Source organism: Symsagittifera roscoffensis, chromosome 5 (assembly GCF_963678635.1).
Source record: "Symsagittifera roscoffensis chromosome 5, txSymRosc1.1, whole genome shotgun sequence".
Taxonomy (NCBI): Eukaryota; Metazoa; Xenacoelomorpha; order Acoela; family Convolutidae; genus Symsagittifera; species Symsagittifera roscoffensis.
This window is the reverse complement of record NC_087066.1, coordinates 52052276-52078098: the sequence shown is the minus strand read 5'-3', so window position 1 is coordinate 52078098 and position 25823 is coordinate 52052276. Positions and strand designations below refer to the sequence as shown.

The 25823-nt window shown below is 35.3% G+C and overlaps 1 protein-coding gene across 1 annotated transcript in view; it reads left to right on the top strand.

Annotated features, from left to right (window-relative positions):
* The first annotated feature begins 5502 nt into the window (after nt 1-5502).
* Nucleotides 5503-25823, top strand: part of LOC134846084 (leucine-rich repeat and immunoglobulin-like domain-containing nogo receptor-interacting protein 3) — a 35981-nt gene continuing 15660 nt past the window's right edge. Inside the window, exons 1-3 of the mRNA XM_063863289.1 lie at nt 5503-5740; nt 20561-20747; nt 22445-22683. Of these exons, the coding sequence (XP_063719359.1) occupies nt 5585-5740; nt 20561-20747; nt 22445-22683 (582 nt within the window). The 5' untranslated portion in view covers nt 5503-5584. The remainder of the gene's footprint in view (nt 5741-20560; nt 20748-22444; nt 22684-25823) is intronic.

Below are 25823 nucleotides of genomic sequence, written 5' to 3'. Positions count from 1 at the left end.
CAATTTCTGACAAGTTACATCCACCTTCGATCTTAATTCTTCTCAACGTACACCTAACTTCGAACTCAATTCTTGTCAACTTACATCCAACTTTGATCTCAAATCCTGCCGACTCACTTCCAAAATGGATTTCATTTCCTGCCAAGGTACACCCAACTTCGTTCTCAATCGAGGACAGCCTACATCCAATTTCGATCTCAATTCCTGCCATGTAGACCAAACTTCGATCTCAATTCCTGTCAACGTATACTCAACTTCGATCTCAATTTCTGCCAACGTACACCCAACCTCACCTCGATCTAAATTCCTGCCGACACACATCCAAATTGAATGTCATTTCCTACCAAGGTACATCCAACTTCGATCTGAATTCCTGCCAACTTACATTCAACTTTGATCTCAATTACTGCCAACGTACATCCAACCTCGATCTCCATTCCGGCCAAAATACATCCAACTTGGATGTCATTTCCTGCCAAGGTACATCCAACCTTGTTCTCAATTCCTGTCAACTTACATCCAATTTCGATCTCAATTCTGCTAAATTACACCAATTTCGATGTCAGTTCGTGTCAGCTTTCATCCAACTTCGAACCCACTTTAATCCCAAATATTGAAATGGGGGAGAGTCCTTCTCATGGGACCTTCTCCCCCAATAAACCTCTGAACGACCTCATCTCAAGTTTTGATCATAATTTTTGAACCAAATATTGAATCAAATACTGATTTTTGATTTCATTCGTTGATTGTGTTTCAAGCGATCCTGAAAAGTTGAAGAAAAAATTTTCAAATGAGGTGTTTTTTGGGTAATCAATACTACAGGTTTTAAGATTTGCTCGTAGATTCCGCTGACAATGAGTAAGTCCTTGCTTTTAAATTCCAAATTGCTATGCATAATAATGCCACCTCTAGCTTTTAATTCCAATATGCTTGGAATTTGAAAATTTTTGCGGACTCCACTTTCATTCGCGGATGCCACTTACAGTTTCAATAACGGCCTGCTATACACGCATGTCTTAACACCCAAATTTTGTACTTGGAGTCCATTTACATTTCTGAGCATGTTCAAAGATTTGTCTCTGGAATCCAGGAATTTACAGGCACAAAATTGTGAGCCTATCCAGTGTATAGTTTTGCCTCGTAATGACACTCAGAAGTTATGAACTGGAGTATTGGAAGCTTGTTGACGGTTCTACGAACAGCTGGCTTGTTAGATACAGCAGAAACGAGCAATTTTTTGACTTATAGTTAAACTTCATAGTTGATTTTGTTGCCCTCTTGGCTTTGCTTTGATGAATTTAGCTATCCTGTAATTTTGTGAAGTTGGTTTTTGTACAGAAAACCTCTAAACAACAGCGTGGAAATGCGCGTTTTCTAAATTTAGCAGCTATAAATCTACAAATATATGGTCCGATTATGTTGATACAAACTATTTCGTTTCAATTTTCACTCCGATGAAGTTCGCAACCTTGTTGGAATGCCCTATTGCAAGAATACTTTGGCTGGAGTAAGAAGACTATCAACTGTTTCTTTGCAGTGAAAAATCAAACGAAGTAAGGTTTGAAGACAATAGTTAGTTTGTTCATCATGCAAAATTTCATGACATTATGACTGGTTTTCACAGTAACTGGCAATTCCTGGCAAATTACATCCAACTGCGATCGCGACTCCTTCCAACGTACACCCAACTTCGATCTCAGTTCATGTCAACTTACAACCAATTTCGATCTCAATTCTTGTTAACGTACACCCAACTTCGATCTCAATTCCATCCAAATTACATCTAACTTTGATCTCAATTCCTGCAAACGTGCACCCAACCTCGATCTCAACTCCTGCCAACTGAATTCCAACTTGGATGTCACTTCCTACCAAGGTACACCCAACTTTGTTCTCAATTCCTGCCAAAATACATCCAACTGCAATCTCAACTCCTGCCAAGGTACACCCAACTTCGATCTCAGTTCCTGACAAGTTACATCCACCTTCGATATCAGTTCTTGTCAACGTACACCTAACTTCGAATTCAATTCCTGTCAACTTACATCCAACTTTGATCTCAACTCCTGCCGACTCACTTCCAGAATGGATCTCACTTCCTGCCAAGGTACACTCAACTTTGTTCTCAATTAACGCCAGCTTACATCAAATTTCGGTCTCAATTCCTGCCATTTAGACCAAACTTCGATCTCAATTCCTGTCAACTTACATCTAGCTTCGAGCTCAAGTCTCGTCAACGTATACTCAACTTCGATCTCAATTTCTGCCAACTTACACTCAACTTTGATCTCAATTACTGCCAACGTACACCCAACCTCAATCTAAATTCCTCTGAACTTACATCCAACTTGGATGTCACTTCCTGCCAACGTACACCCAACCTCGTTCTCAATTCCTGTCAACTTACATCCAATTTCGATCTCAATTCTGCTAAAGTACAACAATTTCGATCTCAATTCCTGTCAGCTTTCATCCAACTTCGAACCCACTTTAATCCCAAATAATGAAATAGGGGAGAGGTCCTTCTCATGGGATCTTCTCCCCCAATAAACCTCTGAATGACCTCATCTCAAATACTGATCATAAATTTTGAACCAAATATTGAATCAAATTCTGATTTCTGATTTCATTCGTTGACTCTGTTTCCAGCGATCCTGAAAATTTTAAGAAAAAACTTTCAAATGAGGTGTTTTTTGGGTAATCGATACTATAGGTTTTAGGATTCCGCTGACAATGAGTAAGTCCTTGCTTTCGAATTCCAAATTGCTATGCATAACAATGCCACCTCTAGCTTTTAATTTCAATATGCTGGGAATTTGAAAAGTTTTGCGGACTCCACTTACACTCGCTGATGCCACATACAGTTTCAATAACGGCCAGCTATACAAGCATGTTTTGACACCCAAATTTTGTACTTGGAGTCCATTTACATTTCTGAACATGTTCAAAGATTTGTCTCTGGAATCCAGGAATTTACAGACACAAAATTGTGAGCCTATCCAGTGTATAGTTTGGCCTCGTAATGATTTTCAGAAGTTTTGGACTGGAGTATTGGGAAGCTTGTCGACGGTTCTACGAACAGCTGGCTTGTTAGATACAGCAGAAAAGAGCAAATTTTTGACTTTTAGTTAAACTTCATAGCTTATTTTTTGCCCACTCGGCTTTGTTTTGATGAATTTATTCATCCTGTGATTTTGTGAAACTGGTTTTTGTACAGAAAACCTCTAAACAACTGCGTGGAAATGCGCATTTTCTAAACTTAGCAGATATTAATCTAACAAATATATGGTCCTATTATGTTGATACAAGTCATTTCGTTTCAATTTTCACTCCGATGAATTTCGAAACCTTGTTGGGATGCCCTATTGCAAGAATACTTTGGCTGGTGTAAAAATACTTACAACTGTTTCTTTGCAGTGAAAAATCAAACGAAGTAAAAAATGAGAGTGGTTTCTATTGAACAACCAATAACGTAACCGTGAACTAAACGCTAAAATTTAGTTTAAGAACGATGAAAAAGAAGACGTTGAAAATTTTTATAAAAACGTAAAAACGTAGGCTTGGTGAACAGTTTTTAAATATGCCCCAAAAACAGGGGTGGATTTAGGGGGGGGGGGGGGCGGATGCCCCCCCTCTCAGGGATTCGACCCCCTGCCGACCCAAAGGGTCCCCCCTTTGATACTTTTTCAGAAATCCATTTTGGCCGACCGACCCTAAAATTTTTCTAAAGGCGCCTTGGGCGCCAATATATACTAACTTTGAGGGGGAGCGCGCGCCAAAAAAAAACGCTATTTTTTGTCAAAATTTTTCAAAAAGTGCCCAAAAACGGCTTTTTTGACTGTTTTGACTGTTGTAGAAAATTTAGCCAAAATAGGGGCTCGAAAAAATAGGGGCTCGAAAATTTTTTTCGAGCTCTTTGGGAGAGCTCGAAAAAAATTTGGTTGACCTAAAAAATAAAGGTCGTCAAAATTTTGGAAAATTTTTTGAAAATCCGCCCCCCCCTCGAGAAAATCCTAGATCCGCCCCTGCCCAAAAACAACCTAACTTGCAGAAAATCTACTAGCAAACATGCTCAGTTTTGGACTTGCCAATCAACATTGCGCATGCAAACAGTTGGGCTTATTTAAAAAAAAATCAGGATAAATGTTTTTGAGTAAAAGAATTCCGCAATCAATGGATTTTGACTTTTGTACTTATAAAAATTTTAGATCGAAAACTTTTCCGAAAAAAAATTATTTTGCTTTTATTTGCAAGTTTCAATGATAAAATTCGTGTCTAGCTGTAATTACTGTTTGATGTCTGTACTAGCCCTCTTTTGAAGACAATGAAGACTTCTGAAAAATAATGAACAATTTTCCGAAACAAACTGAGAGTTTGGAACATGGTTTCACTCGGTTTTATTTAAAAAATTTACTTTTTTTCCTTTTCCAATATCTGCTTATTCCAGTTAACTTTTTCCGTAGCCTCGTTTTTTTTCTAATAAGATAAATCCTGAGGTGTTTCAAGAGATTATAATTGATCCAAGTTTTTTTTCATAATTGTTTCCTAAACTTGACTATAATTCCTGTTATCGGCAAAGTAAAGTTAAACTAAACAACCTTATAGTGGATTAAAAAATAGCTGACATAAACAAAATTGTCTGGCAATGAGATGTCTTGCCTCCTCTTGATTCATCCGAACACCCAATTTTACCAAGGAACAAACGTTTTATAGAGGTTCCTTTATATTAATTAGAAGATTCCCGTGGTAGGTAAAAAAGTACTCTGTGAAAAAGAACTTTGATCTAAAACGATGTGCTTATGATTTGGTGGTAAAAATCAAAAAAAGTGTTCATCATTATCAGAAAACACAGAAGCAAGAAACACGCAGCTAAAGTTAACCAAGAACAAAGTATTTAAAACGTTATATACGGCTTGAAATGGGTTTACAATATGTTAAAACGGGTTTCAGAAGTTTCACATTAAAGCAATTTAGATGCAAACGCCGAAGTCGAAAACGTACTAATAAAAAGAATTGTAATTGGTTGAGAAAGAAACACAAAATTGAAAATCTGATAGGAACAATAGATTTTCATCAATTATGATTGTATCGAAAAACATATGGAAAACTAATTGATTGTAACCGATTGAAATATCTTACACTTATCATAATTTTTTATGGAAAAGAGAGATTATAATAGATTTTTTCTCGATTTTTAGAAATGCTTTTGTGGTACTAAAATTATATGATAACCAATTAGTAACTAGATGAGGGTGTATTTGATTTTCATTCAAATTTATATCCAAACAATTCAACGACCAAATATTTTCATGAATGGCGCTTTTACCAAAATTATAAATATGCTAACTTCGTTTACGAATTTCGAAGTGTTTACAGAATTAACAATATCAGGCCAACTAAACCCAAAAGAGCGTTTCATGGCCAGAAATTGGTATTAGATTTTCAGTGGCTCGTCAATAAATTGCTTACTACAAACAAACTTATTCAAATGAACGACGCATTTCTTAATTGTGATAATATCAAAGTTCTAACTAAAAGAGTTGGTTTATTTGCGACACATTAAAACGACATCAATTTGGTTAGAATGAAACTTGAAACTTGCATCTGGATTTTACTGATTTCGTTTCTGCGTTTTTCTAGTTGTCAGCAGACAACGTATCCGTGCAGCCCGACTGGAACTAACGTGACGTGCTCCTGTTTCTTCGACGCCAGACTGAATGGAACTTCCGTTAATTGTCTGGTAAGTACAAAAATAAGACCAAAATTTTTAGAAGTCCCCTCCCCCTCCCCCCTTCCCCTCCATTAATCAACTTTCAAATATAAGCAAAAACTAAGGGCGACCTCTACATAAATAAACACATAAGTACACAGTACTGGTTGGCTGCAGTGCATCGTCAAATTACTAAACTGATTTGGTGATAAATTTATGAATCAAGAGCAGATTTAGGATTTTCCCGGGGGGGGGGGGGGGGGAGTAATTAAAATTTGAAAATTTTTGAAAATACAGACCAAAAAACACGTTTTAGGGCACTTTTTGGAAAATTATGATCAGAAAAGGCGTTTTTTTTGCCGCGCGCTCCCCTTCAAGATTAATGTATTTTTGCTCGATACATTTTAAGTCGGCCGAAAAAGGATGACCTATAAAAAATTTAAACCAAAAGGGATTCCTTTGGTTGATGGGTGGGTCGAATCACTGAGGGAAGGTCAAGTTTTTTAGTTCTACCAAACTGCTTTACCGAAGCCCCCAAATCAAATACCCAAGAGATCATTCAACATAATCAGGGCAGCTTAAAGATTTTCTGGAATTATTTGACGAACAGTTTTTCGGTTTCTGGCGCAAATTTTTTATACTTTTTCCGAAAGATTTCTCATCGGCATTTTTTGTCCAAAAAAGGCACACCCTCGCTCAAAAATAACGCGCTCAAAAACAACACCCTCATTTTGCTAAGTCGGCATTTTGACAACTTGGAAGCCATGCCTTCGTTATTGTTTTGGAGACACTTCTTGAAAAAATTAAAACCTTCTGAGTTAGGACCGAAGTGTAACTCATAGAGTAATTTCGGATAGGGTACACCGTCTGCTCGTCACGCTATCTTATTTTCGGCCGGATAGATTCGTGCAACTTCTTAGTCTAATACCGATCCTAATCTTACTCTTATACTATCTAGTCTCAGGTTGTTTAACTAGTCTCTGCTAGGCTCAATAGATCTAGGGTATACTGGTTTATTGCGGCTGCTGAAGTGCTCGGGAGAGTCCAACTAATTTCTAAGTTAAATTCAAATCTCTCTGGTGCTGAAATTACAAGTAACTTCAGCACTTACAAATAAGTGGGTTGTTAGTTAGATGGATCATGATTGGTTAATATTAAATACTTTACATTGGTAAAACATTTAATTTATCCAATCATAATATGTAGTTTAGATCAGGTTCCACCCATCCGGGTTTTACAGAGTTTTTTAGAATAGTTCTTCTGCAATTCGAAGGATGGATGATGGACGTAGGTGTTTGGCGAACATCATAATTTTCTTCCGTTTCCTCTTTTGTTAGGGAAGTTCCAGGAAGCTGGAGTTAGAGACTTAAGACGTTGTGTTCTTTTTGTGACAACGACTGAGTTCTCTGCAACAAAATCAATTCTGATTTCAGAATGGTTTGCTATGTCAGGTTTTTCTGTTCTGCGTGGAGAACTTCTTTTGTGTATGGTCTAGTTTGGGAATGGCGTGGAGATTGTGCGTGGAGGGGATGCCTGGTTACTCGGATCTGTACGTATACTTGAACATCGAGGTGGTCATTGGTCTAGTTCAATGAAGTCCTTTTCTGCGAGGTCAAGTCGTACTCTAAATCCTTTGAGTTGTGATTGTGAGCGGCATATCGATTGTAGTTGGTCATTCTCTCTCGAGTGTAGTGGGGTCGTCTTGTCTTTTGATGTTCGTCCTTGGTGTTGTATTCTGATCTATATATTGCATCATGTGATTTTACATTTTATAAAACTTTTATTAGTTTAATATTTTTTAATAATGATTTTAGTTAGTTGTTTTCACAAAAGCTTTTTGTTTTAGTTCGGTTATTTTGAAGAGTTACTCACACTTGAGTAGCTCTTATTAAAAATAGTGGTGTGGTCACAAAGCGTGGATGTAGCGCGGTGGGTTAGGCCGGCTATAGAGCATGCTCAGGACGTCCTTCCTGGTGGGTTAGGCCAGGAGTGGGAGTATGATTTCATGCGGTTTTTGTGAGGGGTCCTGTTATGTGACAACGTTTTATGTTGGGTTTGTTGTGGTCTTACTTATGTTTTGTTGGTTGTGTCCTTTTTTCAAAAATCAAATTGTTTGTGGTATGGGTTTGTCTTTCGACTTTTTTGTGTTTTATTATTTCTTTCTTAGACTTTATAATAGTCTTCAAAAGAATAAATTATCCAGTTTTAAACTGGGTTAATCCGGTTTGGGTACCGTTGGTTTCCTTTTCTAAGTCATGCTGTTATTCTATGATTTGTGGTATTTAGTAAGCTGCGTTGGTTAGTTTTGTTTAATATATGATTCCTTTCCAACCGGGTTAAAGGAAAGTTTGAAACATGTTATTATATGTTAGAGTTGTTGAGTGTGAAAACTTGAAACTGAAATTCATTATTTTAAACAATTCTTCGTGGGCGAGCTGTGCGAGTGTGGATAGAATTTCTGTGCGAATGAATGAAAATATCAAAAGGTTAGTACTGCATTTGCATTTATTTAATTTACTACATAGAATTTAGAAATTTACTGCTAGTCATGGGGGAATATTAAGATATAAATTTTCATCATAATTAGATTTACTGCTTGTGGGGGAAAATTTTAGAAATGAATTTACTGCATTGGTATTAAATTTATAAATTTATAAGTGTAAGAGATTAATAGAATTTTTGAAATCTGTTTGATGAAATTTGCGATTTTTATTTGTCTTTTGTGGTTTTTGTAGGTGATCGTCGGATGAAGGCTAAAAATCTAAAGAAAACATGAATAAAGTATGGTGAGTTTTTTAATATTTTAATTAGTTAGTAATATTCATTTAATTCATACTTACCTGTTAGTCGTCGGGGAAAAAACCGTGGGGGAAGATGTCGTGAATTAGTTCTGAAGTTGTTAGTAGTTTAGCTAAGATGCGGATGATATTTTTAGTCTGAAGCAGTGGCCAAAGCAATTGAAGTGCCTTAATAGTGGTTAGTTCTTCAGTGCCAACTGCAAACTCATAAGGTGTGTTTTGGATTAGATTATATAATTTGTGATTGAATTTAGTGTTGTGGATGAATTCTAAAATTGGGATTTCTATAGGTTGTACAAACTCGTGCGGGATAAGGAAGGGTCGGGATTCTTCGGCGTTGAAGGTCTTGGTGATGGGACAGAAGATGTACATTTGGGTTATGGGGTCATAATTACGAAGAATACCATGGAGGTTAGTGTCTTTAATACAATATGTGAAATTTAGGAAAAATGGTGAAGTGTATTTGGAATTAATGAATTGAAAACGATGGTGTGGTTGTCTAGAAGGTGTGTGTAGATCAAAGTGATTTTGGATGAAGCGATAATAACTATATGTGTGGGTTTGTTTAGTGCGCAACATAATATCGTGTGAGCAGTGTAAATCTCTTTCGTGTGGTGCAAGGAAATGAAAGGTTAGTGAAAATATTTGGAAGCGTTCTTTAAAACTTTCGTATGCTTGTGTGTCTGTTAGTGCTTCTGAAATAATGTGATCAAACTTTCGGTCGAAGATGTTTAGTGTAAATATATATGGTGTCTTGATGAAAAATTTCTCGGTAATTTGTGGATTAGCGAAGCGATCGTCGTCTAAGAATTGATCTTGGTTAGCTCTGATGATGTTGTGATCATAGTATTCGATTGCATAGTATAAATCGTACCTGTGGATATAATCAAGGGTTTTGGAAAGTTGGATGAATAGTTCGAGAATAGTGTAGAAAATTAAAAAAATGTTACAAAAAATGATTAGGATTATTAGAAAAGATTCAAGTATATCAAAAAGAAATATTATAAAGGTTTCGAATATTGTAAAAAAATGTTTAAGATTTATGAGTATTTGAGTAACTGATTGAGAGAAGAGCATTTAAGAAATGATCTCTTGGTCGAATATTTTTTGCTGTTTGAGGCGATTTTCTAGTGTGGTCGGATTATTTATTAGTTTTTTGACAAGTGGGTTGAGTTTTGTAAAAAATTGTTGGGGGCAATTTTCATGGTGACTGGGAGGTCGTCTTTTTCTTTATTTTTGTTTGTCAAATGATCCGGGGTATGGTGAGATTTTTATACTTTAGGCTAATTAAAATGTTCATTTTGTGACTTTAGGCTAAGTTAACAAATTTGCTTTGGGGGTATTCGTGGTCTGAGTTGGGGAAATATTGTTGATCTTTGGGTTATTAGATAAGGGAGGGGTACGGTATTATGGTGATATTTATTTTAGTTGTCAAGTTGGAGTGGTTTGCTTATTTTTGACCTGGAGGTCGTAAAGTTATAGTTATAGATGTGCCTGGAGTTCTATATGATTCGTCTAATTGGTCTTAGTTTGAGTTAGAGAAAGTGACGGATTGGATGAATCCAATTGGTCTATTTTGAACTAGAATTATTACGTACTTGTCAGCATGTTATTTTGAAAAATGTAAATGAAAAATGTTTTGGAGATTTCAAGATTGTGAAGCAAATGTTAAAATTACTTTTGAAATTCTACTTTCTTTAAAATTTTAGATTGGGGGATGAATATTTTATAGTTTTTACGTGGTTGATTTCGGAGTCTTGTTGTTTTTCTATTTTCTGATTTGTCGATTTGTTCTTGGGGTATTATTTGTTCGGTCATTTTTCTATTTTTTCTTTGTTTTGGGGATTCTTTATGGTTTTGTGTATTGTTTTTGGTGGCGGTTGGTTTTGTGTTTTGATTTTTGGTGGGGTTATCATTTTGTTCTGTGTTTTTCAGATGTGGTTCATTTTGAATGATTTTTAATCCTGTGAAAGAATATAATTGAGTTAATTCGCGGAGTGCGTATTCTTTTGGGTAATAAGGTAATAGGTTGTTTCGATGTTGAACGATTTCTTTTTTGTTTGAGTCGGTAATTTTATATGTGACATCAGTGGGTTTTGCAATTATTTGGTATGGTCCTTTTCGAAGGGGTTGTAATTTTTTAGAAATTCCTTTTTGAGTATTAAAATTAGGTATTAAAACAAATGTTCCAATTTTTAATTCGGAGGCTGGTGTAAAACGTGAATTGATTTGTTCATTAATGTTTTGTCTTTGTAATAACTTTTTTGTTATTTTTTGATAAATTTCATTGTGTTTTTTATCTCTATTTAGAATCCATTCGGTGTGTGTACCGGAGGCTAGTTTAAGAATTTGTGGGTGATGAAAATGATCTTCATCGTGTGTATGTAAAGGTAGGTTATAACAAATTGAGTCTTTATTTGGTTGACAATAACCTTGTGCGTTTTTATGAGAATTTGCTGTAAACATTATTGGTTTGCGTGGCTTTTGGTTAAAAACCATTTCGTATGGTGACATTCCTAAAGTTGTCGTAATTTGTGAATTATACGCTAAGGGAAATAATTTTACATCTGCTGACCATTCGGTATATTTTGTATCATTTCCGTTGATGATACATCTAAGATATTCTTGTAATGAACGGTTCATACCTTCGACTAAGCCGTTTGTCCAAGGTGCATGAGATGTACGTGGTTTGTGTTTAATGTTATATAAATGACATAGTGTGATAATTTCATTATTTATGAATTCTGTACCGTTGTCTGTAACTAAAATTTCTGGTAGTCCGAATTTTGCTATCCAGTGTTCATAGAGTGTTGTGTAAGCGTAATAAGCGTTACAATGTGGTACTGGGTTAAGTGCTACATAATGTGTAAATGCGTCAACAATTACCATAATGTAGGAGTTTCCTTCTGATGAGGGTGAAATTGGTCCCTTAGTATCAAATGAGATACGATGGTTAAAGTACAAGCTTTGTCCTTTAAAATCTTGTTTTTGTGCTATTTGTTTTTGATTCGGGTAAGGTTTATTTAGTTGACATACTATACAATCATTGCATAGTACTTTTATCCAAATTGGTGCATTTGGGAAGTAAAAATTTTGTATAAAGTTTGAATATGTTTTTTCTGATCCAGAGTGTCCTTTAATATTTTGTGTATGTGAAATATTAAAAGCTATAAGAATCATACTTATAGGGAGACATGGAACTGTAGATTCATTCAGGTTATACTCTAAAAGGTCTGTATTTTCGTTAATGGTTGTGTTGTTAAATTTGCGAAAGTATCGGAGGAGTGTTTTGTTTCCTAGAATGGTTGAATCTGCTTTGATAGGTTTAGTTTTATATTTGTGCCATGATTTCAGTTGTCGAATTACTGGGTCAAGGTTTTGATATTGTTTCAGTGTTGAAATTGTAATTGTTTCTGTTGGGGGGAGAAAAATGTTTTCGATTTCTAATTTAGATAAGGGTATTGTGTCAAGTGGGTCGTGAAGGTCAAAAACTTGATTTATTGTGTATTTTGAATCATTTGTTTGTGGTCCTGATAAATTTATTTTATCAGTTAAATCTTCTTTTTCAATTAGTGGAAAATGGTCTTTTTTAGGCGGGTGTTGTTTTGTTCGTTTTTGTTGGGTGTTATTTTTGATCCATTGAGAATATGGGATTGGTTTGAAAGTTGATGTTCCAAGTAGATCAACTTCATAATGATTATTTTGACAATCTAAATAAAGTGGGAAATGTTGTAAATTATTTATTTGTGATTGTTCAATATCAGTTTTTACTGCATATTTGCATTCCAATCGGGGTGATGTTTCGTTTTCTGCAAGGTAGATTTTTATGTTTTTGGGTATTTCAACTGTTGTTTTTCGTGTAAGTAATTCAGGTGGTGTATTTCGACTTAAGGTGTCTGGTAATGCAAGATTTTTTCCTGCAGTCCAAACTATATGTAAGTTTGGAAATTTCATTAGAATTAGTTGAAATCTGTAAACTCGGTGGTTTGGGTTAGATTTTTGTGTAAAGAGAAAGATGATTGGTTTATGGTCTGTGAATAGAACTGTTGGATGCTTTGATCCAAGTATCAGAAATTCATATTCTGTCAGTGTATATATTATGGCTGTACATTCTCTCATTACAGTTGAGAGTCGTAGCTCTGCTTGAGTGAATAATCGAGAATTTGCTGATATGAGGTTCATTTTATTTGTACCATTATGTGATTGTAATAGTGCTGCACCGATGCCAAAGTTCGAAGCATCGCACATTGCATAAAATGGTTGATTTGAGTCTGGAATTGTGTTTGAAATTTGTTCAGTTAAAAGTTTCTTTATTTCTTCAAATCGTGTTTGATGTTCTGTGTTCCATTCAAAATTATTTTGTTGTCTAAGGATGTTATAAAATGGTCGTAGATATAATTGCATTTTATAAACATATTTACTTAAAAAGTTTAACATTCCAAGAAATTCTTGGATTTTCTTTTTATTTGTTGGTGGTTGAAGTTTTTGAATAGCGTCAATGCGTGATTTCAATGGAGTGATTGTTTTTCTTTCTATATTATGTCCTAAGAATTTAACTCTTGTCAAAAAGAAGTGTGATTTATCGGGGGCGGCCTTCAGATTTTCGTTCTGAAGTATTTGGTGATATTTTTCTAAAACATTGAACATCTCGTCTTTTGTTTGTGATTGCATAAAAACATCGTCTAAATAGGTGATTGCGTTTTTCTTGAGTATTAGTGGTCTAAAAATTTTGCTCATAAAAGCTGAAAATGCTGCTGGTCCTATGGATATTCCATAGAATAAGCGGTTGAATTCATATTGTTGGTTTCCTATAACAAATTGTGTTAAACGTCGTGATTGTTCATCTAGTGGCATTTGATTGTATGCACTATTCATATCGGCGGTTGTAAAGTATTTGCCGTTTATTTTTGTTAAAATAACTTGTATTGGTTCAATGGGCCAATTACATTTTGATTCATCTATGAGTGAATTGAGGTATCTAGCGTCGAGAACGATTTTTAATGATTCTCCTTTAGCTAGAATGATAACGGGGTTGATAAATGTGTTGCCTTTTGGTTGTTCTTCTTTATTAACTGGTGATATAATGTTGTATTGTTCTAAAATATCGAGTAATCTGTTCACTTTATCATGTAAGTGAATTGGTACTTTACTTGCTCTCTGTTTTTTGAAAACTGCGTCTGGTTTTAACGGGAGATGTAGTGATGAACTGATTTTTCCAACGTCGAATTTTGATGTTGCATAAACTGATGAATATTCAATTAGCTGTTTGGCTAACTTTTCGAATTCGTCTTGTGTTATTTGTGAATGTTGGAAATTAAACATTGTTAAAAATTTCTGTTGGTCCTCTGTGTAGTTACTTATGTTGAATGTAGGTTTGAAATATGGAGTTTTTGTGAAATAATCCGTATTTCTGTTTTCGTTACTTATTATATTATTTATAGATAATTCTTCATTAAGAATTGTAGATTGGCAAATATCTAGTAATTGGAGTATATTATTTACGCGATAGGCTTTTTCGTGTATTGGTGATATTGTAGCGTTGGTTTCGCAGTATCCTAAAAGTCCTAAAGGTAATGTTACTTGGTAAGGTGTGTTGTTATAGACATGTAAGGAAATGATATCGGAATTCGAATTTTTCAAATATTTTATGGATGAGATTGTGATTTTGAAAAATTTGTGAATAGGTTTGAATTCAAATTCTGACATATAAAATTTTTGTTTGTTTTGTTCTTTATCATATTGGTGAACTTGTTTGATTGAAAAATTATAGATATTTCCTGATAGTGGTTTTAGGTGTTTTCTTTGTTTGTTAAATATCGGGTAGAATTTTGAAAAGAATGGTGGTTGTTTATTTAATCTTTGAAAAAATGTTAAGGATGTTTCTTTTGTTTTCGTATATTTATCTTTGATTAATATTTTACTATTTAGTATGTTAATTGTTGGTATATACTTCGAAATAAATGGTATTCCAATGATATTATATTTAATATCAGTGATATGGAATATTTGTTTAAATGGCTTATTTAAAATTTTGCTTTGCTCCATTGTTCTGGTGGGGAGGAGAAATAATTGGATTTTTCCGTAGTTTATCAATGTTGATCCTTGTGCTGTTGCTAACTTACTGGAGGTTTCAAGAGGTGTTAGCTTTGGGTGTAAAGTTTTTATTTCATTCCATGTGGGGATGTTTATTATGTTTGATTCTGCTCCTGAATCAATTAAAAAATCTATTTCAAGGTCTGGTGGTTGAAATTCTTTATTTCTTGGGCTTTCTAAGAGAAATGGTATTGTCCAAATTTTTTCTTTTGGTTGTTCTTTTTGTATATTTTGATAAATGTGGTTTGTATTCAAGCATTTTGTTTTGGTATTTTTATTGGTTTGATCTGTAGTGTTAATCTCGTTTGTTTCTTGCGTCGTTGGTGTGGAATTTATGGGTGTAGTGTAATAATTTTGAAGAAATTCTGATTGATTTTCATATATGTGTGATGAAAAGGGTTGTTCATATATGACAGATTCATAGTCATTTTCGACTTTTATCATATTGATAGAAAGAGTGTTTTCAGTATCACTTTCTGAATCTGATGATGTACAGTTTATTTGATTGAGTTGTAACGTATCAGTTACTGTGTCATCAATACCTGGAGGGTCTGATGTTGTTTCTGGATTTGACTGTACTTGATTGATTTGTCTTTGATGTTTAGGTGTACTACTTCTGTGGCGATTATTAGAATTATTATAGTTATTATTATTCCGGTGTGGTGATTGGGAATAATTTCTATAACGATTATTATAACTTGAGTGTCGATTTTGTGAATTATTTCGTGATCTGTTTTGGTAATTATTGTTTGGTCTGTTATAGTTCGATCTATTATATGAGTTATTCCTTGATCGATTGTTCGGGTAATTCTGGTTTCGGTTGTTTGAATAACTTCTATTTCGATTATAGGAGTAGTTTCTATTCCTATTGTATGATGAATTTCGTGATTGGTTGTTTGGGTAGTAGTTATTTCTTGATTGGGAATTAGATCTAGAAACAAATCGTTGTGTATTTGAATGTGATCTGGAGTAGTTATTTCGACTATTTGGTCTATTGTAGTGATTTTGTGATGAATTATTCGTGTTTCTTCGTTCTGGTGATCTTCCTCTATAACTTGAGTTATATGGTGATTGATTTCTTGTATAATTTGTATTGTTCGGGAGTGGTTTTCCTGAACTGTTGTTGCTGTGGACTGTTTTGTTCGGTAGATTTTGATCTTTTTTCATGTATTGATAGAATGATTTATTTGGTTCTTTATATTTTTGAGGTTTATTTTGATTGTCTTGCTGTTTTTGTCTACATTCGGAAATACTGTGTCCGTATCGTCGGCAATAATTACACCATTTTTTGAAAGATGGTTTGCCTTTAAAGTTTGGGTTCTTTTCGTAAATATTGAGTATTTCAGTGATTTTTTCAACGAGGTCTGTCTCTGATTCCTGTATATTATTAATATTAGTGGGAGTCGTTTCAATTCTGTTAACGTATTGTAATTTCAGATTTTCCGTTTCTTCTAGTTTCATCGTGATTTCTGCTTGTTCTAATTTGTCTACTAGTTTTCGAAAATCTAAATCGGGTTCTCGAATTGAAGAAGGATGGGATGCTCTCTTTTTTATTGCTATTTTCCTTAATTGTGGTGTTAAGGTCATCATTAAGATTTCTGTCATCTTTGTGTTTTTATAGTCATGTGTATTTAATGAATATGCTTTTCGAACTAGTGTTTCGATTCGTACTGCTATTTGCTTGATGGTTTCGTTTGGTAATCTGCGAATTTCATTACATAAAACTCTTTGTTGTTGTTTGTTTCTTTCGGAGTCAAACATTTTTGAAAATTCTTGTGTAAATCTTTTCCAGTTTGATTTTATTTCTAGAGGTAGTACTGAAAACCATTTTTGGGCTGCGCCATCTAAGGTTGTTTGTATTAACGCTGTGCGTCGATGTATCCAATTTTGATGTAGTGGCGTATTAATTGGTTCAGGTCCAATATTTAAAATCAGGTTTGCTGTTACTGCATTTAAATAATCTTCTACAGAGTATTCAGGGTCTGTTCCTGTGAAAACCATTAAAGGTTTGTTTGATGTTATTGATGATCCACCCATAAGGTATGGATTCATTGTCATTTGTAATGATTCTGCTGCATTTGGCATTTGAGAAAAATTTGAAAGTTGGTTTCTTGTTATCTCATGTTGTTGGAGATAATATGGGAGTGGTATTTCATTTTGCATTTGTGATGGTTGATACGAGTGTGCAGTCATTGGATTTTGTTGTTGAATTGGTTGAAAAGATTGTGTATTAATTGGATTTTGTTGTTGAATTGGTTGTTGATTTTGTGCATCTATTGGTTGTGGAGAAAAATTTCTATGATTTGTACGTGTTCTCTGTATTCCTTGTTTACGATATTCTTGAGTATTTTGTGCAAATATATCTGGTTGTAAGAAATCATCATCTGAGGATAAATAATCCATTTGATAAGATGTCTGTTTTTTATTTTTATTTTGTTGAAAAAATGGGTAATTTTCACTGTGATCCCGTGGAGGATTTGTTTGGAAATTTGTTGAATTAGGTTGGGCCATTGGGTTATCCCAATTTCGAGATCTTGTATATTGGTTAAAATTTCTTTGTGGTTGATTATATGTTTTTGATGGATGTGTATAATTATAATTATGGTCTGCAAAGTTGTTTCTAGTGAATGTTTTGCGTGTTTTTGATGGTATTGTCATGGGTCTGTATGTTTGGTAATCCATATGTGAATATTTAGGGGCAACCGAAGGTTTAACGGTTGATTGTAAGGTTACCTGTGTTTGTGAAGGATTTGTATTTCTTGGTGTTGTTAAATTTGGGCGTATTGGTGAAATACTTTGTTGTGTAGTTGTTGTGTGTACAATTTCTTCATTTATGAAGTGTGATGGTGTCTGGATATCTTGTTGAGTAAGGTTCCTAGTTCCATTGAGGTTTTCATTGTGTATAACTGTAGAGTTTAAACTATTATTTTGTGTATCAGGTAAAAATGTATTATAGTTTAATGGTGTTGCATCAATTGTTAATGGTATTACTCTTACATAATCTCTTATGTAAGATATTGTACCTATTGCTTGACTTGAGATTGATTGTGGAAAGCTTATAAATGCGGGATGAGACCATTCGGGGTCCCAAACATAATCTGATTGTTCTGTGATAGCGGTATCATCGTTCGAATTTTGGGGTCTAAAATTTTTTCTTGCTTGTGCAATTAAATCAATATTGTGTGTGAAATAATCTATTATGAACCATGCCAAAATTTTTTGTAGATCGTGTTTTGTATGTTGTGAAACGTCGTCTTTCGTGAAATTTTCTTTAATGATGTTTAAATAACTAGAGAGTAGTGTGATTTCATGTCGTACTTTCAAATGTTTAGATGTTTCTGTCGGTGAGACATTTGTTATTGGGATTTCGTTTTCTAATATCGAAATATAACTATATATTATTGCGAAAACTTCATTGGTGAATATGGAGTTTGCTCTTTGTGAGTTATGGTATTGGATGCTTTTTATATATTCTGAAAAAACTTTTGAAAATTCTAAATCAAGATCGTCTGTTTGAATTGTATATTTTCTATTATTATGGTTTGGTGAGGTGAATTCTATGGAGTAGATTCCATACTGTTGTGTTATGTTGCATATATCTTTTAGATAGTGATCTATGATTTGTCTTTTGATTTTTACATCGGGGAACTCTGTTTTACATGGACTGATTCCGGGTTCAAATAAATTTACGAGTAAATTTTGACAAAATATGTGTTGTCCTCTATCAGTATCTGCGTCTACTATAAAAGGAAAGATTTCATCATCATCTGGACTTTCTTCACCTGGGGTGTGCGTTGAGCTCATTTTTTCGTTCGATTACTGTTAATATGTAATTATTAATGTGTCGAATTGGTTGATTCCAATTGTATAAATGTACTGGTTTGTGTTTGTACTGCTTTTTTATTCTTCTTTTTCCTCTTTGTGATGAGTTTGAAGTTGTTTCTGAGTCAGAGAAATATAATTGATCGTGAATTGGGCAATTTTTATCTATTGATTCTTTTAGTTTGTAAAGTTCGTCTAGACTGTTGGTTTCTGATTCTGAAAATGCGTTTCGATTTTTTGAAAATCTTTTTCGTGTTATTTGTCTTTGTTTCGTTATTATTTTTCTTTTTAGTGTTTGTCGTTTTGTTCGAATGTATCCAACTGTTTGTGTATGAGGTGTGATTACAAGGTCGTATTTTTTGTTATCTATTTCACAATTGTGTAAAACGATTGTTTGTTTATTTCTTAGGTTTTTAAATGACATAAGGTTTAGAATGACGGATGCAAAAGGTTGTTAAATGATTTCTATTTTCCTAAACTGTTAGTTCTTACGATTTTTTGGTTAGCTTAACCTGGGTCTATTTGTTCAGGGTTGGAGAGAAAAGTATATCGATTCCGAAGAATGATTTTTTACTTTCTCGTGGCTAGTATAAGTTAAGGTGTTAACTTACTTAATCTTACTTAGGGGTAGTGATTGTGTTCGAGGGTTGGAGAATAGTAAATCGATCCACAAGGTTCAGGTATAATTAGAACGCGAGTAGTTCGTTAGATACTATTTTAAACTTACTAAGTCTAAGATTTATCCTGGGTCTGGTAAGAGGGGGGGTCAAGTGAAGGATGAATAACCGAAGTTCTTCACTGTTTATCCTAATTTGAATGATTAGTTTTGTTTAAAAATTTCTATTAGTCTTAGGTCTTTAGAAAGGGTTGGGTAGTGAATCGACGTTTGAGGTCGTTAGACACTAATTAAGTGGGTGGGGGAGAACAAAGTTGTTCTGTTTGATCCAAGGATAAGCCTTGATGATCAAATTTGAAATTTAATTAAGTAGAAAATGATTTAAGATCCAAGGATAAGCCTTGATGATCTGGTTTTAAAATTAAGTGAATTTAAGTTTTAATAAAATTTTAAATGTGTGTAAAGGAAAGATTTAGTGTTTTGATGATATTAGTGGGTTTATGATTGCTGTTATGTTTTAGATGATGGAGCTGGGACAACAGGATGATTTATGATTACTAACCATTTATTGTCATGCTACTAATTTTTATTTTTATTTTTCAATAAATATTTTTCAAACATGTTTTGTATATTACTGCAGAATTTTAGGAAAACGATCTTAGATCTTTTTATCAATCGTTATTGTATATTAATAAATTTGTTTAGCGCCTGAAATGATTTTGAAGAGTAACTTCAAGGTTTTATGTTTGCAAATGGAAATCTAAATTCATTGCAAGTAGTATTCGAAATATAAAAGTTTGTTCTGGCTTTTGCCGAACTATCATATAACTATACGGCAAGTTTCTACTTTGTCGTATGTCGTCTTTGGTTCGAGGTCTTCTTCCAATTCCGGGTAGTTCTGTTATGGTTCGGAATATTGGCTCTGATCTATTGAGTCGTAGAGACATTTCGATTAAATTATTGTCGTATAACATTTTGTAAATGTTTTTGTCTAATTTCTAATCTATTTTGGTTAATTCTAATCTATTAAGGTCTTGTTCGAGACTTATGGTCGCACCAGATGAGTTAGGACCGAAGTGTAACTCATAGAGTAATTTCGGATAGGGTACACCGTCTGCTCGTCACGCTATCTTATTTTCGGCCGGATAGATTCGTGCAACTTCTTAGTCTAATACCGATCCTAATCTTACTCTTATACTATCTAGTCTCAGGTTGTTTAACTAGTCTCTGCTAGGCTCAATAGATCTAGGGTATACTGGTTTATTGCGGCTGCTGAAGTGCTCGGGAGAGTCCAACTAATTTCTAAGTTAAATTCAAATCTCTCTGGTGCTGAAATTACAAGTAACTTCAGCACTTACAAATAAGTGGGTTGTTAGTTAGATGGATCATGATTGGTTAATATTAAATACTTTACATTGGTAAAACATTTAATTTATCCAATCATAATATGTAGTTTAGATCAGGTTCCACTTCTGTCCCCCTTTTTAGATTGAGGTTTTTATCTTGATTTTCCTTTTATAGGCTCAGGGATTAACAAGTTTTCCCACCGGTTTCGACAGCATCCCGGAAGACGAGCCAGTCGTGCTTCTCGAGTTGGGCAACAACTCCATTGCGGCGATAGGAGAAACGGATCTGAACAACTTCGACAGACTGGAAGTTCTGGTCATGTCAGACTGTAACCTCACCGCCAGTGCTGTCAACGACTTCGGTGATCAAGCTCACTTTTCACACCTTTTTTTTATCAACATTGAACATCTTTTTTCTAACAGCAAACAAGTAATTGCAGCTAGGTTTGTATCTTGGTTCTCATATTAACCCTCATTTTTTTCACACATTCTAAAAAAAAAACAATCGTGTTTTACCCTAATTGTTTTACACCTCGTTTTCACACCACAACTTCTTATTCAACTTTTAACCCAACTTTTTTTGCCTACTTATAAAATCTTGTACTAATTTACCCCAATTTTTTTTGCCATAAATTTCTCGATTACCTTCTGATTGCAATTCTATTTGAATTACAGTCATCCGTCACGCAACCAACCCGCATCTAATTTTAGGCATAAGCAATCGTTATGACGGGTATTATGTTGCTGTTTTGACAATTATTACGGATTACAATTCCCAAAATAAGGTGTTCATAGAAATTATAATCCATTCTAATCGTTACATTTTCCAAGAGATCATAATTTAGGATATATAATTTATCATGATTGATTATAGATCACACAAAAAAATCTTCAAATCATTTATAATCAATTAAAATCGATTACAATCCCTTATGTTGCCAAAACTTTGTCACACCAAAAGTAAAGTTTAAGATATCAATGGGTTAATATTTTTCTGTCAATATCAATTAAATTTCTAAAAACGGAATGTCTTGTCACATTTTAGTTCATCTGATTTCAAAAGATTACCACGAATCAAAAGTTTCATAGAGATCCTTTCACATTAGTTGAAAGATTCATAGAATCTTCCGAATAAATCATGAGCCTAAAGCGATGTGCTGATATTTTTATGGGTTACAAAAACTTAAAATATGCATCATGAAACAATTTCAGTGTAATAATAAAAAAGAGTTGTAAATTTGAATTAATTTGAAAACTCTTAAAACACTTCTTAACTTTTCACTTTCTCATTTTCTCAAAAATAGGGATTGTAATTGCTTATTAAATTAATAAAATCGATTTTTTCTTAAACTTACAGAGACTGGTACTAAAACCAATGTACAATTGATCTTTGAAAATTGAAAATGGACACGGGAAACGGCAATGATGTAACAATTTTAGTAAAAAAAAATTTTTTTTTTTCAGCAGAAAACGGTAAAAAGTGACGGGAGCCATCTGTGAATACGAAAAAAACTGATTTTCAGCAGAAATAATGGAATAAATAAAAAATGATTTTCAGCAGAAATAATGGAACGGGAGCCATTAGTCAAAAAACGATCATAAAACGGTTTTCAGCAGAGACGTAACAATAAATTTTTGCAGCTGAAAAGCGGTAAAGAAAACGACGGGAGCCATTTTTTTCAATAAATAAATCCCATTTTTCCAAAGAACACACATTTTTTTGTTAAATCATAAATTCCGCAGCTGGTTCGTTAGATATTATTAACGGCTGCTCATCGGACTTATTGTCTGAGTAGCGGAATGTCTTCTTAAAATAACAACAAAAACTGTAAGCGTTCTTTTAAAAAACTGGGAGAACTGAAAAAATGGTATTTACATAATATTTGTCAATGAGGGAAGGATCAGCAGAAAGAAAAGCTGTTATCAGTGAAAAACTGCAAACCAGGTTGAAGCATTCGTGTCATTTTTTGTGCAAAAAATATAATCCAAAAATGATCAAAAGTTGGTGTGGATCGAACCACTGACCTTTTGTTTTCAACTTTAATCATATTTTTTTCAGCTTTCTTTGACAGCACTACACTGACAACTCTGATCCTGAACAACAACCCGGATTTGAAAGAGATACCGTTACCCCCGGCTGGCCTTGTGTCTCTAGAATTGAAAAACTGTGGGTTAAATGAAACTCGGAGAAACGCTCTTGATCTGAGTAGCCTGCAGAATCTGCCCTACTTGGTGGAATTGAGTCTGGACAACAACGGTTTGACCGAGTGGCCGATTAATTTTCCTCCTAAATTGGGGGTGAGAAAAAACACACGTTTTTATGTTTGATTTTTAAGCAACTAAATCGGTTCATTCGTAACTTTCACCTTTCTTTCTAAAACCAGATTCATAATACTGCGATGTTTCAAAAAATATTGGACAAGAGATTAACCAGCCTTGCAGCAGTATCTGATTTTTTCAAAAAAATTTCGGCTTTCATTCATTTTTTGGCAATTTCCGATCACAATTCAAAAAAATGAGAGCTGAAAACTATGCTCGCTAAATCTCCGTAGGATGAATTTAAAACCGGAAAATCAATAATGAATTCGTATTCTCGGCAATACAAAATTTATCGGCTATATTGATAATTTTCATTCAAATTTCGCTGTTAAACAAGTTCATAATTTCAACAATACAGCTTGTTTCGGTACAAATTGGCGCAAGCTAGCCACAAGAACCGGTCGGTAATGTCCTTGAGACAAATTGTTCTTTTTAGCGGTCAGCCTTAATCAAGGCTGAACCGAATTAGAACCGAAAAAACAGTGAAAGTAGGACATAACCCCCTTTTTTTAGTATATTAATACATGGGCAAGTGGGTGACTCGAACCTACGTCAACTGTAATGTTACGTTACTTTTTCTTTGTCCGCTTGGCCATCTGGTCTTATTTTATGAGCATTAATACTGTTCTTTTATATGTATCTATAATCTACATTTGCGTTGCAACATCCCTCCCCCCTGAAGAAAAAAGAACCGGAGCGAGCTTAACGGTCGGCCGATTGACTTCACGGGTTGCGGTCTTAACAAGGGCGGATCGAGCGCAACCGTCCTGTCCGTAGTTTAACTTGATGATTCGGGCAAGGGGGTAGTACCCACGCGGACTATCGGGCTCAATCACCCACACGAGATCGCCCGTCTTAAGAGTGAAGTCAGAAAGAGTGTGCCACTCGACACGCTTATTCAGCGAGGGTACAAATTCTCGAAGCCAATGAGACCAAATCGCGTTAGCATATGACTCCGCTCGCACGTACCTTTTCTTGTGGTCGAAGTGCTCCCCAGATAAAAGCGAAGGAAAGCTTGTGGCATGTTGTCCAAGCAAAGAGTGGTTTGGGGTTAACGCTTCTAACTCACGTGAATCAGTACTAACGTGAGTGATTGGCCTCGAATTCAAAGCCTGCTCAACTAAGCAGAGTGTTGTTCCTAACACCTCTTCGGTGACTCGCCTACTGCCAAGTATATCGTAAAGCACGCGCTTCACGCTTCGGACGAGGCGCTCCCAGGAGCCGCCATGATGGGGTGCGCCTAGCGGGTTAAATTTCCAAGCAACCCCTTTGTGTGCAAAAATGGTCGGAGCCATGCCATTCCAGCTCTTGATGCAGGCAGGTAGTTCCTTTGCCGCACCAACGAAGTTCGTGCCGTTATCCGACCAGATCGTGCTTGGTGTACCATGACGCGCAATGAACCGTTCAATGCCCATGACACAAGAACTAGTGTCCAGGGATGGTACAATCTCAAGGTGTACAGCCCTGGTGGTGAGGCAAGTGAAAAAAAATCCCCATCTTTTTTCAGCGCTTCTGCGAACCAGAACGTAAAGCGGTCCAAAGTAATCCACACCCGTATGATTGAAGGTTTTGTTGCTTATATCCGAGACGTTCGACAGTTAAATCGGACATAATTGGCTGGATGGTACTTGCTTTGCGTTTACGGCATGTTAAACATTGATTTTTGATAGACCGAAGTAGTCGACGCAACCCAAGTATTGCATATTTTATATTTAAAACGGAGCGCATGTAATCTAAACTTTGATGAAAATGCTTGTGGTGGAGGCTGCGGGCCAACAAACGAACTAGGGTATGTCGGGCGTTGAGTAATATTGAGTGTTTAGTATCAAACTTGGTATTCACCAAGCGAACAATCCGTCCTGTGGAACGAATGACACCAGCGGGACCGATAAATGGCGAGTATGTAGCAACTTTACTACTATTTTTTAGAGGTTTGTCAGCATTGAGTGTTTTTAACTCAACGGGGAAGGATTCCATCTGAGCAAGATGAATCAGTTTGCTTTCTGCAATATCAAGTTCAGTGGGGTCGGTGATTCATAAGTCCTCGCCGTAAAAATGCTTATGTGAAGGCAGCATCCTCAACATAAAAGCGACTACTCGTTTATATCTTGTAAAGGAGCTGAACCTTTCCCAATTGAGTCCGTGTTCGAGATGTTTGATGGATGTGACATCGGTGACGAAGGAAGATGATGTCTCCAAGCAAATATCAACATCACAAGAAGGACCCTTCAAACGAATTTTATTGATTACACGTTCGTCGGGTATAAACGGCAATCATTAGTCCTGAGAATGCTCGGACCAATAACCCAGCTGCTATCCTTTGCATGATTAATAGAGACGGTAAGGGCGGTCAGTATATCATCTTTTAGTCGTGTGGCGAGCAGAGCAGCTTGAAGCTTTAGCTTTGGTATAGATAGCGCTTTCATGGGCGCAACGCGAGCTTTACCAAAGATGAAGGATATTTGAGTTTTGTGCGAGCTCGAGAGTCGCGCAAGCAGAAATCCAACCGCACAGAAAACGTCCTGCGAGCTATCACCGAACATGTGGAGCTCAATTTGATCAACAGGCTCTGTGAAGTAAGAATGGGGAACAGTCAATTGCCCTAAGAGAGGGAGACCGGAGTGCCACTCGAGAAACTTATCTCTTATGTCTTCTGGCAATTCGTCGTCCCAACTTTGACCACTGATTTTTCAAATATCTTTTAGTAAAAGACGGGCCCTAACTGTGCATGGAGCTACTAACCTAACAGGGTCAAACACAGAAGAGACAAAACTCAAGACGGTTCGTTGAGTCGTTGAGTTATTGCCTTATCGAGAGGACAATCCACGCCTCTGCTAACAACCAATGTGTCTTTCACATGGTCCCACTTAAGCCCTAAGACGTGTGATGATCGTTCGGCACTGTTACATATTTCCTTGATGGGTGAAAACGAGGTTCCGCAATCCTCGGGGTTTATTGCTGAAGTGATTTCATCAGCATTATTGACAAATTTAGTCAAATTAAATCCTCCCAATTTTAGTTACGAAAGCAAATCGCGGCAAATTCTAATTGCATGGGTAGCTATCTCGAACGAATCCAAGTAATCGTCCTTGTAAAACTTTTCATTTACGGTTGAGGCG